At 32.9% G+C, this 16335-nt stretch overlaps 1 protein-coding gene across 1 annotated transcript in view; it reads left to right on the top strand.

Annotated features, from left to right (window-relative positions):
* qm (geranylgeranyl pyrophosphate synthase quemao) overlaps positions 1-11559 on the top strand; it is a 13521-nt gene extending 1962 nt beyond the window's left edge. The window contains exons 2-8 of the mRNA XM_085953877.1: positions 2009-2163; positions 4800-4944; positions 5407-5527; positions 6010-6149; positions 8570-8669; positions 9548-9675; positions 10847-11559. Of these exons, the coding sequence (XP_085810003.1) occupies positions 2009-2163; positions 4800-4944; positions 5407-5527; positions 6010-6149; positions 8570-8669; positions 9548-9675; positions 10847-10957 (900 nt within the window). The 3' untranslated portion in view covers positions 10958-11559. The remainder of the gene's footprint in view (positions 1-2008; positions 2164-4799; positions 4945-5406; positions 5528-6009; positions 6150-8569; positions 8670-9547; positions 9676-10846) is intronic.
* The last annotated feature ends 4776 nt before the right edge of the window (positions 11560-16335 follow it).

Raw genomic sequence — 16335 nt, 5'->3', positions numbered from 1 at the left:
CTATGAGTACAAAACCAAATTGTTCAGGAGAAAAATAAAACTGTTTTAAAAAATAGGTAAATATGTATGAAGTCGGTTGACTATACAATTTGATGACATTAATAGTTTTACATTGATTGAATAATAAAAAATAATTAAAAAGGAAGGAAATAAACAATAAACCTTGATTATTCTCTTTATTAGCATATTATGACAGATATTGTCACCATCTTTTTGATTACATAACAGGTATATCTTGTGAACAAATTTTTATAATCAATTTTAGAAAAATGAAGACATCCATGAAAAAATATTATACATAGTATTTTATAATCAAGTTTATAGAAAATAAAATGAATCAATTAAAGAAAATACGTATAACAATCAAAATGATTTTTATAATATTTTTTATGATAATATGTTAATTAATTAAACCGCAAATTGTCATAGAATAAGTGATGATCCTTTTCAATAACGTTTTTCAGCTCTTGAAGGTGACAATATTGATATGCAGAAATCGGTATATCCTCGATATACATTTTTTTAGGCACGCTATTGCCTTTGATTTTTTTGAAAATTATTTCATTATTTTTCTTTCTTCTTGTAATCGTATTAGGAACAGAAAGTCCAATAATATATGCTTTTTTCTCCTTTCAAGAGGGTAGATTCAACCAAAAATTATTACAAATGGTTGTTCTGACATAATCAGAAAATTTCCCGCACATAAAAGATTTGTCAGATTTTTTAAATAGAGGTGTATGAACACAGCAATCTCCCACTTTTCTAGAGTTTTTTTCGCATTTGTGTAATTTTCCCGCTTGAACTTATTCTGTTATAACCAACATAACACATACGTTGAGCTCCTCTCGAAGATGCTTCCTCTCTTTTCCCTAAAAGAGTGTTTTTTCGAAGAGTTTCAACCGAAGGTTCCAACAATTCAGCTTGTTCTATAATATCTGAAGACACAGATGTCGTTCTTGGATTCCATTATATTTTTCATTGACGACCATAGATGGATCATTATGTGTGTGTATAATATCATGTTCACCCGAACGGAATGTTCCATTTAAAATATGAGTAAGTCCGTCGTCAGGGGGCAGCAATGTAATGTATGTAACGGTATCTGCATCAGAATTTCTGAATTCATTTAAATTTCTATGAACATCTACGGGAGTTAAAATAAGATCTCTAACATCGCTGTTATCCGATGGAAGAGCTTCATTAAAAATCTGAAGGAGCTTCTTCTTCTAGAGCCAGAAGCTGTAAAATTATCTAATGATCCTGGAGCATCAGATTCTTGATACTTTTTTTGTAGTGCCTACAATGGATAATTACTGCCATGCGACTGATAAGTATTAACTTGACTCATTAAAATGTGTGATGAGTCATATCAATGTGTGTTTCAATTGCACATAACTGTTATTTCATTTAGTAATATCTGCCATGTGATTGATGTCATGAAGGTGATCTTAAGTTAATTACTGCTATGTGCACTTATATCACATAGCAGATATTACCATCACTGAAATCAACACCGACAGATGACAGCTGTCATTTTTATTTATTTAGAATATTTTGGTAATTCCAATCACATAGCAGTTAATACAGATGGGTGGAGAAAAAAATAACCTATCCAACGATGTAAATAACTCAAAACTGACAAAATGTGCGTATAGCAGGTATTGAAGAATCAACGACGATAATATGTCATTTGAGGGTCCTATCCCGACTATGACTATGCATAAATACCTTTAGAAAACAGGTTTGCGAATAGGCCTTTTCAACAGTTGTATATCTGAAAATGTGTTTTAGCTATGTTTTCCTAAAATTTTATCTTTAATGACAGGAAGTTATACATATAAATAATAATAATCTGTCACCATTTAAAATGCTTAACAATTTGGTTGTTAAATAATAAAAATGCCGATATTCAACCATTTTCAATCCTGGTATTCTAGGATAAAAAAATACAGAGGGATCCCATGATTGCACACCTGAGCATTGATTTAATACTTTTTTTCTCTTTCAGAAATTGATCCAGCCTTTTACGTACATACAGCAGGTTCCCGGAAAGCAAATTCGAGCGAAGTTGACAAAGGCATTTGATTATTGGTTGAAAATCTCTCCCGATAAATTACGTGCCGTTGGCGATATTGTTCAAATGCTGCACAATGCCAGCTTACTGTAAGTTGTTAATATTGTATTCAAATTAAATCATTTAATCTGGAGAGACTAGCGGTGATGAGTAGCCTCCAGGGAAGGCGGGCAGAGGAAGGGCATAGGTGCGCTGGAGCGAACAATTGAAGGCGCTCACCAGGGCAGCCTTCAATCCGTCCCGAGAGAAACAGAGGACTGTAAGGGGTAGAGAGTCTTAATCGCTCAGAAGACGACTGCTTTTCACCGTAGTCACGATCCTTGGCAATAAGGAAACAAATAAGAGGAGAATTGACCTATTTGAATTACGCCCGATCCTCTTTTTGCACAGGGGATACGTACCAAAGACTACCGTGTAAAAAAAGATAAGGTGCCCATACAAAAATTGTAGATAGGTTCCATTACTTAAAATCAACTCTAAATACGAAATTCTTGAACTCAAAAATAAATCGAATTTATTTATTATTTATACATAAAAATACATAGTTTTCGATTTAAATTAAATTTAGCTTAGATAAATAATATGTTCATTCAGTGTCGCTACTTGACAATAGACGTGCCCGTTTACTGCTGTTTTTCGCTGGCGAAAAATCACTCTCATTGCTGGAAATATTTAATGACGCTGATGCCGAAGCACGCAACGCGTCTCTCTTATTGAACACGAAGTGACTGACTAGTGGCGTCATGTATGTATGTCTGGGCAGCATCCGGTGACAACATATGTATCCACCAGTGCAGTCCATTACATCGCAATTTTTTGATAAATATGTACATACATACGTATTTTTATTCTTTTTAGTTTATTTAAACCGTGTTAAAGCAAAAAAATCAGTGTAAATAAAAAATAATAGGTGCTTTTGTGCAAAAAGAGGATCGGGTGTATTCTGTTATTCATTTTCATTGTATGTAATATGAAATTATACAAATTCTATTATAAAGTTGCAAACAAATGAGCCCATTATAAATAGATCAGTCTACATTATTATAATATGTCTACCCGAATTTTTGAATAATATAATTCTTTTAAGAATTTTTTTTTGCCAATATCTTCAAATACCTAAGAAATATTGATGCATCCTTTAATAAAATTGACTCATTAACTAAATTATTCACTTAAAAATCGAATATTTTTAGTAATTTCAATTCATATTTACCATTAATGAAACAAAACCTAAAAATTAATGGTGACAGGAGAAAGAGAGCGTGACTGGAAATTTTGAAACGTGGACCCTCATCCAGTTCATGTCATATTTGTAACATATTATCTTTACTCTCTTATCACCTGCCGACATCCAGATGCCAGTCACCCCATATAGCTAAAGAAATATTCGTACTATGAAAAAATCATTCTATTTTAAGACATACCCATAAAATATGATAATTTAAATATTTATGCTTTGGTCAGATGAAACATCTGCCGATATAAGAAAAATAAACTCAAGTAGCTTCTGTTCTATTTTTGTATTAGGTAGCAAATTTCGCAATCGACTAAAATAGTGCCGGAATAATATTGAAAATTTATAATTTCTGGTAAGTTTAGGGTAAGCTTATGATTAAATATATAACATTTCATGCAATTCCTCCACATTATATTAACTTTACTATATTAATATAATAATTATCATAATTTGCGTGTTGATGAATGACTTAATTTATAAAATGTCATAAAAATCACCATGATGAAAGGAAATACCTACTGGATCTATATTATGTGATCATTACATCATTTTTATTCATATGAGGAAATACAGTACATCATGATGAAATGAATAACTTTATTACAGATTATAGGGATTGGTCAAGCGTAGATACAGTCGAACTTGGTTATTACGAGGATGATAGGACCGAATGAATTTGCTCATTATAAGCGTTACTCATTATATCAGAGAAAAGGTATTTTTAAATGAGCGGTTACGTAACGCAAAAAGTTGAAAATAAAAATTCTGAAGACCATAGTAAAAATCCCCTAAATAAGCATGGCATTCATAAACTACAAAAGAAGTTGTTTATTGTACCTACTGACTTCACAAACCATGGATTTTTTACTTATTTCAACCATATGCGTAGATACGTTTTTAAAATTGTCGGCGAAAATGCCAATTAGGTAGGTACTTAGACACTTAACTAGTGTCATAAACGTAATGCAATCCCGGCGGCATCCTACCCGGTCGGATTTTATTGCTAAGGGTCAAAAAAATTTTAAACGATCAACACAGCAACACATCAACAATTTTAAGAAAATTTTTGACCATATTTTAGCTCGGTATGTCCGATAAGTTGCTCATTATAACAGTGAATAAATGTATGGGGAAAATCATAAACTAAAATGTCAACGAATGTTTCCTCATTACATCCAAAATCTCGCTATAAATAACCGAGTTCGACTATATGTAACTTATAAATTCTTCATTTTCAACATTATAATTATAATTATGGCGCTTAACAATTCAGCATTCATAAATAATCAATAATTTATTCTCTCTATTTATAATTTTCAGTTTATTCAAAGTATTTCGTCATATTAAGTACATTATACTATTTAAGGAAATACATTATTAAAGGAAATTTAATCTTTGTACGTATACGGCTATTTAATCAAGTCGAGATTTAGAATCGTAATGAATATGATTTATGTAATTTTATAAAAATTACTGAATGTTTTACAGTATCGACGATATCCAAGACAACTCTATTCTTCGTCGCGGCATCCCTGTGGCGCACTCCATCTATGGGGTTGCAAGCACAATCAATTCCGCTAACTACGTCACATTCGTAGCCTTGGAAAGGGTACTTGAACTCGGACATCCTGAGGTATTAGTAATTAAAATTGGTTTCTGGTATTTTAATCATAAGTACATCTATGAATGTTGTTATAAAGCCATCGGTTTATTCACATACCTACTAAGTTATTATAAAAGAGATATAAACAGTCAGAGAATGTTACAATACGAATGGGTGTTCTAAAATACTTAATAGATATTACAAGACAAGAAAATATGTATACAGTGTTATAATACAAGAATAAAATTTGTGCAGTGTGTGCATTTGAAGCTTGCTCGTTAGATGTAGTGTACTCCCTGACGGTCTTGACTAAAAGAAAATCACAGAGTGCATTGTCTGTCTCGAATTCCCCTCTCCGCCGCCTTTCCCCACCTTCGCTCCGTGGTTTCAGTGTTGCCATTGGGATAAATAATAATCACTTTGTTTCGCCGTCAAATGAGTAACCTCGTCCACGGTGTTGCGTTTGATTAAATCTTAAATTGATGTCTACAGGCAACTTCGGTCTACACTGAACAGCTTTTAGATCTTCACCGAGGCCAAGGAATGGAGATCTACTGGAGAGACAACTTTATCTGCCCATCCGAAGAAGATTACAAGCAGATGACGATGAAAAGTAAATACACAATTTATTTCTACCATTAACACTCTTAATCAACCGCATTGAGGTGTTTCAAAAAATTAATTTGATATAATTTGCTACATACTGAAGGAATAAAGTTACTACTGCTTAGTTTTTTTCCGACAATCTTATAACAATCTTCAAACTTCACTCCTGTTATTACAATGAAAGTTATGTCTACTAAATTTTATCGAATGTGAAAAAAATTACATTAATTGTTCTACTGTAAAATTATTTTTAAAATTTAGAAACATCAGCTCCCTGTTTAGTTATATTTTTTTTTAATTCATAAAAAGAATTATTTTTCACAAAAACTAATCCTGAGATTTCGGGATTTCTAAAAATGAAATTAGTATAATTAAGTCTATTAAAAAAAATTGATTTTTTTTCACAGGCTTATATACCGGTCCACTGATCTACATATTATAATATAATTATGTATGATGGCAATTTTTTATACATTGTAAATCTTTCAGAGACTGGTGGACTATTTATGTTAGCGATAAGGCTGATGCAGCTCTTCAGTTCGAATAAGTCGGATTTTACTCCCCTCGCTGGAATCCTCGGCCTCTACTTCCAAATAAGGGATGACTACTGTAATCTATGCCTCAGAGAGGTAATGATGCATCTTTATCGCAGTTCCACTTTATATGTACTCTTATTTTTAGTCTCAATTTATTACTGTAATTCATTCACACGATAATGCAATGTTTTTTCCCTTGAAAACGGATCTTGCAACAGTTTAGAAATGTCTAGTCGATACTAAATAAGTTTTATATCTACTGCATACCAAATTCATGTGTAAAATATGATGATCTTGTGTTTTTTTGCGTCTGGAGGAGATACGGTGATAAAACAAATATCTTATTTCCGCTATGGAATTCTATGTGTAGAATTCCACTTGTTAAAATTTTCTTTTTACCTTGTCTGATCCTAAGAAGATCTATGGGTCTCCACGAAATAGAGGTTTGTATTAACAGGTTTTTGTGAGATTTGAAAAAAATCTGTTAACAGAAACCTCCACCCTGTAGAGGCCCATATATGATGAAATAGTATAGTATTCATTTTTTTCACTGTTAATTCTTGATGAAATGACATGTTATAAGAAAATAAATAACAAATACGTCAAAATGTTTATTTATAAATTTATTATTTATGGATATTTTCAATTGGAATATATAAATGAAGCGCCTAGTTTTAAAAGCCCCTAAAACGGTTTTTGAAATTTTTTGAGTTAGATATGTATTTAGATCATGGGTGGCCAACCTTTTCAGCAGCCGGACCAGATTCTAAAAATGAGATTTCCTACCGGGCCGCACAACCGATTTTTTTTATTATACAAAACAAAAAAGAATTATATATTCATTACACTAATAAAATAAAACCAAAATGAGAATCAAACATATTTAATAAATTAGACTTTTTTTAAATAATAAAAAATAAACAAAATAATATAAAAATAATAAATTTTAGTGAGATGTTTGATTTTGTGTGGCAGAACTAAGTGCATCAATATCGATTTCGAGTGAGGTTGTTCCTACACGCAAACAGTTGTCCAAATGCACATCAGTGATTCGTGTTCTCACTCGGAATTTGATATGCTTTATCCGACTAAAAAGCTGTTCACACGTGTTTCCAAATAGCGAAGTCATCATTAGAGCATGTTTGTAAAATGCAGGATATTTCTCCTTGTCCAAATATGTTTTGTAAAACTCTTCCAAACCAACCTGATGGAATTTCTCCTTTAACTGTTCATCGCAACACATTTCACAATGTTCCATTTGTAAATTTCCCGGTAATAAATTCATGTCAACGGAGAATGGCGTTGCAAATGCAGCAAAAAGCACAAGGTGCTTTTTAAAATCTTGAAATCGGTTTTCGAATTCAAGGTTCAAGTCGGATATCAACGAATCATGTTTATCCGCCGCCCCCTGTATCACGTCTGGTTGCAATAACAATGTAGGAAAGTGAGTGAAGATTTTTGTCCTTAACTGTTGTTTCCAAAGCCCAAGTTTATTCTGGAATGCGGAAATAATATTATTCACGTTATTAATTAATTGATCTTTTCCTTGTAGACGACTATCAACATCATGTAGGTGGCTAACTATATATCGAAAATAAAATGCCATCAGTGATATAACTTTCTGACATAAGATGAGATTGGCGTTGGAGAATTGAAAAAAGGCAGCATTTGACATTATTTCTATTTTCTCACTGCTCCGCGGGCCGCGGGTTGGCCACCCATTGGATATTTTTGCTACCCAAAATTTTGTTGGCCAAAGATTGAACTTTAAAAAACGCCAAAAACCGTCAATACGTATGATCAAAAATTAGGGTAAATTTCAAAATCCGCTAAAATGGTTGAGTGTGCTTTTCAAATACCCCTAAAATTCGCCAAAATACTCTTTAGAATGTACAAATTAAATAATAAATACATAAAGTTCGCAGATTTAATAGATATGAGTTTTTCTCAAAACTACCTGAAATTGTTTTAGGGGGCTTCAAATATCCCCAATTGAAAATATTCCTTAGGATGAAACCGATTTTAGGTGTAAACTAATTAAGGCCATGCATTAGTTGAGGCACGGTCTAAAAAGATCGTTGCTAGGCGATGTGCGGATTGCGGGTCGCGGGTGCAAAAGACGCCTGTCAAACGAAATATTATTTCTCATATAAATCCAACATATGTCCATTTTATGTTCTGTTTATTATTCTATTAGTAACAATAATAATATATTCATTGACATGTTTTCTTTTTAAAGTAAATGGGTAACGTTTTTAGTCATCTTTACACGATTTTAGAATTAATTGGCCCGTCGCCATCACGCAGCAAAGTGACGTATGTCTGACTCGACGTTCTCTCAAGGAATGCGAAGCGAGTACAAAATTTCGTCGCGCGTACAGTTGAAAATTATTTGGCGTTTCACTGATGCGTCACCTTAATGTAAAATATGTGCTAATAAAATTATAATTAAACATTGTGAAATGTTTGTTATTGCCAATAACTAAAATGACACATTATTGTTTTTTTTTCAGTATACCGAAAATAAAAGCTATTGTGAAGACTTGACAGAGGGCAAATTTAGTTTTCCAATAATTCATGCCATCCAGAGCTCTGGTGATAAGCAAGTTTTACGTATCCTTTTACAATTATTTTATAACTTAAATAAGAATGTAAGATATGAGATACACAAGTCATGTTGCTTGGAAGACGTGATGGACACCACCCTTTCACCAAGTGACAGCTGGTGACTGCATTGATTCGGACATGTGTCAGAACAGGGCCCACTTTCTCAGACGTCATTGACCATGCCCGCTTTGTAGGTGTATGAACACCACACAGCGCCTCCAGAAATCCTTGTTACTCGCCAGTCTTCTTACAATTTCCCAGGTTATGGCAGCACCTGTAGCTCCACCACATATGTGGAACACCGACATCCACATGGCTTGAAGAAAACGCATTCTTATCTCATCATTCCTTGATTACCGCATATAGCACCGCACACCCAGATATCCCCTGCAAGTTTTTGTTTTCGAAGAATCTTTATAAGGTGCCATGACATATCACTGTCAAAATACAGGCGTTTATCAGCGTTCAGTTCTGACTGAATTCAACTGGAAGTCCTAGTCATTCCGCATCGAGTTGAATACTGCTCCAGCCTTTCTCTTTCAAATATATCACTCCCAATGCTATCAGCTGGCTTTTCTACCCCCAGGTATCTATCTGTATGATCCGGGAGACACAAGAAGACTGTGATAGGGATTCTTGGAAGTTCCACGTGGTGTCCATATGCTCTAATTAAGGAGCGCACATGGATTAAGAAGAAGAAGAAAGCATCTTAAAATATGAACACTATGTTTTGACCATCGCAGATCAAAGGGTAATCTGAATCACGACAGGTACCATTAAACACACCATTAGTTTACCTTGAGCGATTGATTATTGGTTAAACATTGTATTATTTTACATGTACTAAGTGAATAATAAATGACTTCCTTAAATGAAGTGTACAGAAATTTTAAGACAGCGCACTAAAGACATTGAGGTAAAAAAATATTGCATCTCTCTTTTGGAAAAACTCGGCAGCTTTCAATATACTCGGGAAAATCTAGAAGATCTGGACCGAAGTGCCAGAGAAGAGGTAAGAAACTGTATTTTTATTGCTAGGATAAACCCTGGAACTTTCACTTGTTATAGAAATATTGTTTTGAAATATAGTTAATATTGTTTTGTTAGTCACCGCATACATAATCATTTTGTCCATGAACCGTGGGATTTGACTTGTTGACACGTTGGGCGCCATTATTACGTATTAAGGGTACCTAAGTAGGATCTACAAGGACATAATATTAGGATGATATACATACGGCTATAAGGCTATAATACAGATAAAGGATCGGAAGAGCAAGGGAAAATTTAGTATCAGGACGTGGGTTTCAATCCTCAAACCCAACCAACTCACGCGCCCACCAAATCATGTCAATGATAATTACTTACTGTACTTATTTAAGGCCGCTAAAATATATAAAAAGTTTGGACGCCAGTCCCCGGAGGAGACAAAAGTCAGATGCCACAGAAATGGGGAAGCAAAGAGTAAATGAAAGCCGGCGAAACTGTGTAAACAATATATAAATATAATTCTCTGTTGTAAATAATGGTACATCTGACATAGACATAGAAACAGCCCGCCATGCGGCCTAAATGATTAAATGAAAATTTAAGTTAAATGAAACGATATATAAACGTTTAATATTAAATAATTTAATAGCTACGATGTCCGGAATACAGATTATAACTAAAAACGGGTGAACGATACAGAGTGTTTACTTGCAATCGGGTGTCTTCATGTTGACGGCTCCTTTTTTATGTTACATGATTTCCTAATTTTGAAAGTAAACCCACCCGACTACTCAAACCATCGGGGGGCTCACAACAACCACTGCACTCGACAACTGCTGGGTACCAAGAGGCCTTAATCCTGCGAGCTTATCTTTTTATAACTTTAATCAACGGAAGTTTGACAATGACATCTCTCCCAGTTTTGACAATTGCGCCTGCCATCTTCCTTCTTTTCGGCCAGCCAGTGTGAAATGGTGTTGCCATACCTTGCGACGGCTTCGGTGTATAGAATACTTGATGGTGATGTTTATTTAAACATACCAACCGGAATTAAAATATTCACATCATAATGCAAATGTAATGTTTTGTAAATATCATCTAGGGTTTTGATACATTAATTTCTAATGTGACGTTGGAGAAGGCTTTCGTCAACATTTCTGAATGATCATTATATAACATTGTTTTTTATATAGGTTGAAAGATTAGGCGGTAATCCGTTGCTTATGTCTCTTCTCGACGATTTATTGATTTGGAATCAACACAAAAATGAATGCAAAGAAAAAATCAGCGAAGATTCTTCATAAATATAACATTCTCTTCTGCTATCGTAATCTATGACAATAATAGAATAAATTAATATATTATGAAAACTCACTGTTGAATTGCAACCGTTAAATAAAACATATCCAGGCAATCTATCGAATACTGGTCATTTTTATATTATTAATGTAGAATGCTTATGCTTAAAAACAATTTTTAGTATGAATACAAAACCAAAATAATAATATTGATTAGTGTTAAAATATATTATTATGTTTTTGTTGATGTTTAGTTGTAATTTCTATCATAATATCATACAAATCTATTGCTTTAACTTTTAAATGCTGAATCCAATTAATACAATTATTGTATAAAAATAAATACTTTCGAAGCAAGCTATGTTTTGTATATGTATTATAAGAAACACATTTTTTTTAAATATTTGTTAACCATACAATAATTTTGATCAATGAAAGGTGTTTTGTATATAAATTTAATAAATAATACAATGGTTATAGGTATGTAAAATTATTGCGTACTTTATATATTATATTACCTTTTTGTGTGTGTGACCACCTAACCTAGCATCGGAGGTATCTAGGTCAAGTTTTGGGCCGTTCACATTTCATAATGTTGATTTTCAATTAAACAAAGTAAAAAATGAAAACATTTCTTTAAAAAGTATCAGTGATTTATTTTTCAATAATTGAATATTATTTTGCTATTATTAGCGTTAGGCCAGAGTGGTCGAGCAGACCGTGGGACGGCAGCGGTGTGCTCAGCTCAAACGTATAACCGTGTGTCAATTGTTCGTAGACAATGTCTTTTTTTCGGGCATATTATACACTGTTATACGCTTCGCTTCCCGCGCGTTCACTCTGCCCAAGTACTTATACACCGACATAAGAAAATGTGTGAATTAACTCATTATTTCTGCGGCCACGTCGGTGGATAGAACGTCCGTGGCTGAATGGATTCACACATTGTTTTGGTCGATATTATGGACATAATGAATTGAATTGGCTAACCGATCCATGTGTTCAATAAATCAGTTCTGTCCGACTTGTCTTAGATCCGAACGGTAATTACAATTATTATTTTATTGCTTTTTTTATGAATTCACTTTTCATTCATCAAATTTAACCTAATGTGGTCGTTTTAATTACATGTGTATTAAGTTTTTAACATAAACTTTATTTTATATTTTTTTTTCAAATTGTGATTGTGTAATATTATTCCAACTTATTTATTTTCTTAACATCTATCAATCTTCTTATAAATACTATTATAATGTATTTTATAAATGTGGGAATCTTATAGTTTTGAATTATACTGCGACTGTAACTTTTAGTATACATAACATTGCCAGGATTTATATAATATTATATTTTATATAACTCTGTTTGTTTAAATAATCATCAATCTAGTTAAAAAAAAATCTGCTTTTTGGCTTAATGTTTCTATTTTATTATAATAAATATCTTAGAGGCTCAGTAAAACGAATGAGATTTTAATGCCATTTAGTTGATTTACTTACCTATTAAAGTTTACTTTAACAATTTTATTTAGATGCAAGCTATTTTATTCTATGTACTATTTAAACTTTTAAGTAAACAAATTTAATAATTCTCCACGCCAACGCTGCTTAAATCAACATTATATTCGCGTCAAATAGTCAATACCAAAATAGCTAAAGTAATTTTATAGATTTACCTATTGACTGCTTAATAATATAAAATTTAGATTCGCATTTGACATATCTTTAAATAGACATTTACATAGGGACATAATTATTACATCAATATCCATGGAGTTGTCAATTTCGTCACAAAATATGATGAGACTATACAGTAAGTCCTCGATTATCGGAACTAATCAGGGATGAAGGTTGTCCAGATACTGACGGTGAAGGGTGGAGGTAAGCTGTAAAAATCCGATATAAATAGTGCAAATTAAACTTTGTCAGTCATTTATTTTCATTGAACAAAGAATACAAATTGCAGATCTTTAAAAGAGTACAACCTCATTGTTCCAAAGGTAAAGATTACTTTGATGACGGACAAGAAGATCATTCCTTGAAAATATTACAATTTATTATAATTGATCCATGCTCTTTTCTGATACTTATGTGAAAGTGATAGTCATAATGTAATCCGGATAATTGAAGTTAATTGCAATTATTTTAAGAGGTGATTTTACTTATGCGATAATCGCAGTGGTGTTTTTGTTTATGCGATGGTCGCATGCTCTGGAAATTCTGGTATTCTCTGGCTCTGCATTTGAAAGCTCTGGAAACTAAAATGTCAATCTATTTTCGTTGGCAAGTCAACAAAAATGTATAGTTTCTTTCTTATAGGTAAACCTTATTAATATATATGGTATAGTTGTATCAAGAAGGGCGGACAGCTCTTGTGATACTTTCAGAACACACAACAGCGCTTTTGAGAGTGTTGAGAATTTCATGTACCCGTGTGTCTTCTATTAACAGTGGAATCGCCTAGAATTCCAAATTAAAACAAGAATTGTGCTGGGTAACAAAATGTCGCTTCGGCCTAATGAAGGTATCACGTTCCAACACTTGAAATGCATCTTGTAACTACAAAACACTAATGAGACAAGTCGCCATGTGTGACTCGGAAACCTGATGCATGACTAAAAGGATTGAAAGAGTGTTGCGCTCATTTGAGCGGAGCATGCTGCCGTGGTATCTTTAGACCCTTCGATAATACACATGGTGGAAGATACAACTGTTTACTCTCTTTAGTCGCTTTTTCGCGCTGCTGATCTGACACGGCGGGGGGCACAAGAATTGGCGATGGACCGAGGGAAGCGGTGCGAACTCGCGCTCGCCCTTTGCCCCGACGCTGAATTGTAACAGTGTGAAGCAGTAGTAGTAGTAGGCGTCTTCGGACAGACCTGGATGGAGGTAGATACTGTAGGAGGCCAAAACCCGCATAGGGTTGTAGTGCCAGGAAGAATAAAAAGAAAGTACTTCTTGTAAACAAAGTATTCTAAAATGTTGTATGTATATTAATCTGAAATATTATTTTAGAATAGTTCTTAGCAGTCATTCATATAAGAAGGAAATAATACATTTTTATTGACTTACTAACATTTTAAGAGAATGGAATATGCTGTTTTTGTTTTGTTATTAATCGTTAAATATGACTGCTGTACTAAGATAAATGTTAATCAGTAATAAAACATGACTGCCAGTTGAATGTAAGCATGCGATGATCACTAAAGCAAAATCACCACTTTATGATTCACAAACTCAGATGTCGATTAAAAATTTAGTCTAGGTAGGTACTTAATAAGAATAAAAATGTTGTCTATAGCTGCAGCTTGGTAACTTTTTCAATTTTGTATTTATTTGTTATGCACTTTAAATTATTTGACATTGAAGATTATTGTTACAATCATTTACATTTTATAAATATACCTACCACATTAATAGCACGTTTACATGTGCATGGATTTACTGCTGGCAGTACGTATTATCAATGCAAATTTATACACATATTGTGAAAGTTGCAAGATTGTATGCATGGATTAAAAAAGTTCAGCGGCTTCTGAATTTTCACACGTAGTGGCGAACCTGCCGTAAAAATACTTTCTTGTGTGCTGCGCAGTGTATTTCAAATCGTATCGCACGAAAATTCAGAAGCCCTTAAACTTTTTTGATCCATGCATGCAGTGTTACAATTTGTATGATAATAAGTAGTATTTAAATGTGCCTTTTATTTTTATGGCCGCGACAATACATACTGCCAGCAGTAAATTGACGCAGTGTAAATGGGCTATAACGTGAAGTTTGATAGTTTTGACTGGAAATAAGACAGCTGAAGTGACGCGAGCAAAAGATACCGCTGTTATTGAAAGTTTTCAATAGACATGATTTAAGTGCAATCAAGTATGGCAACTGTAAAAATAATCACTTTTGCTCTACGTAATTTGCGCGTACTGGAAGAAATCGAGATCTGCATTATGTTCAAGGGACTACTATTGCCTACTACTAGTACCAAATCGGTATTTATTTTGTAATGTCATATTCATTAAATTACCCACCATTTCGCTATCATTTACGAAGGTACAAAGCTTGCACTAAAATCATATTTTGACTCACCGTTTCATACCAATGAGCTGTACTTATGCTAATCATCAAAATCAGTCATAAATATTAAAATAACATGCTAAATTAATCGGTCAAATTGAGAATTAATATCGAAGAAGCTTATTCATTGGTACTTACATAATTTAAAAATAAAGTGCTTGAATTAAATCAGACCCAAACTTATCAAAATTTGTACAAAATACCAATTTCTTTTAGAACATATAATATTTCAACAGTGCCAACACTGGTCTGTCAAAATAATACATTTACATATCGTCAGTGTTCTGGCAGAAGACACTAATTCGAAAAAATGACATATTGAGTTGGTTATACCAAAATGTTCCTTATTTCAAACTTTACTGTCTGGAAACCTTCTTAATAAATAAAACAGTATTTATTTTAAAGTCATCCTTTTTACGATTACGTAATAAACTCACATGATAGACCATTTCACACATTTTAACAACTTCAAAGTCAAATTACTCAAAACTAGTATTCTCCAGTTAGTGTGTTCTGCCAGAACCGAGATGATATTTTGTCCGTGGTCTAAATTAAATCACATTTTTTAATCTCCCACTATTCAAACTCATTGAAGACGATCAGCGTCAATTTGATGCCGCTTATCCTACTTTTATATATTTCTTAAAACTCTACTTAGTTAAAAAGATGAGTTTAAGTTGAAGTGTTTGAATACCTACACAAGTTTTGAAAAATTTTTAAATTAATCATATAATATAAAGATTGTAGCAGTTTTAATAAACTCTTGTTAAATTTACTACAAACTAAAAATCTAGTGGTTGGTCCACTTTTTTCTCCTTTTCTGTCTGTCTCCGATGGGTTAAAAAATAAATGTGTTGAAATTTTTTTGTCGGAATATTTTATTCTCGAAAAAAAGCCCTCCCCCCCTTATCACAAATTGTCCGATTATACCAGATCCTCTCCCCCTATTACTGAAGAAATTCAATACATAAAGCATAAAAACTTGCCATACACATAACATTATGATAGGTGGTAGGTAATTTATTGTAGAAAATAAATGAAATGTTCAGGTGCTCTTAGCTATGTGATGAATATCAATTGAAAAGGTTTCATAAACTGCATTTTAATGTTACTTTGTGATAATTATTGTTACTTAAATGAGTTACCGTATATTATTATAGCTTTTTATTATTTATTTGATTGTGGCTGTTAATAATGTATAATATTTCGAATAAAATAACATTGATATTGTACAATTTAACAATGTGCGTTTTTATTACTACAATTTTTTCACCTTTGAGCCATTCTACACAGAACCATCGGTAAAGA

Source organism: Rhyacophila brunnea, unplaced genomic scaffold (genome assembly GCF_057557595.1).
Source record: "Rhyacophila brunnea isolate RB1 unplaced genomic scaffold, BYU_Rbru_1.0 scaffold_10, whole genome shotgun sequence".
Lineage (NCBI taxonomy): Eukaryota > Metazoa > Arthropoda > Insecta > Trichoptera > Rhyacophilidae > Rhyacophila > Rhyacophila brunnea.
This window is presented reverse-complemented; position numbering and strand designations above follow the sequence as displayed.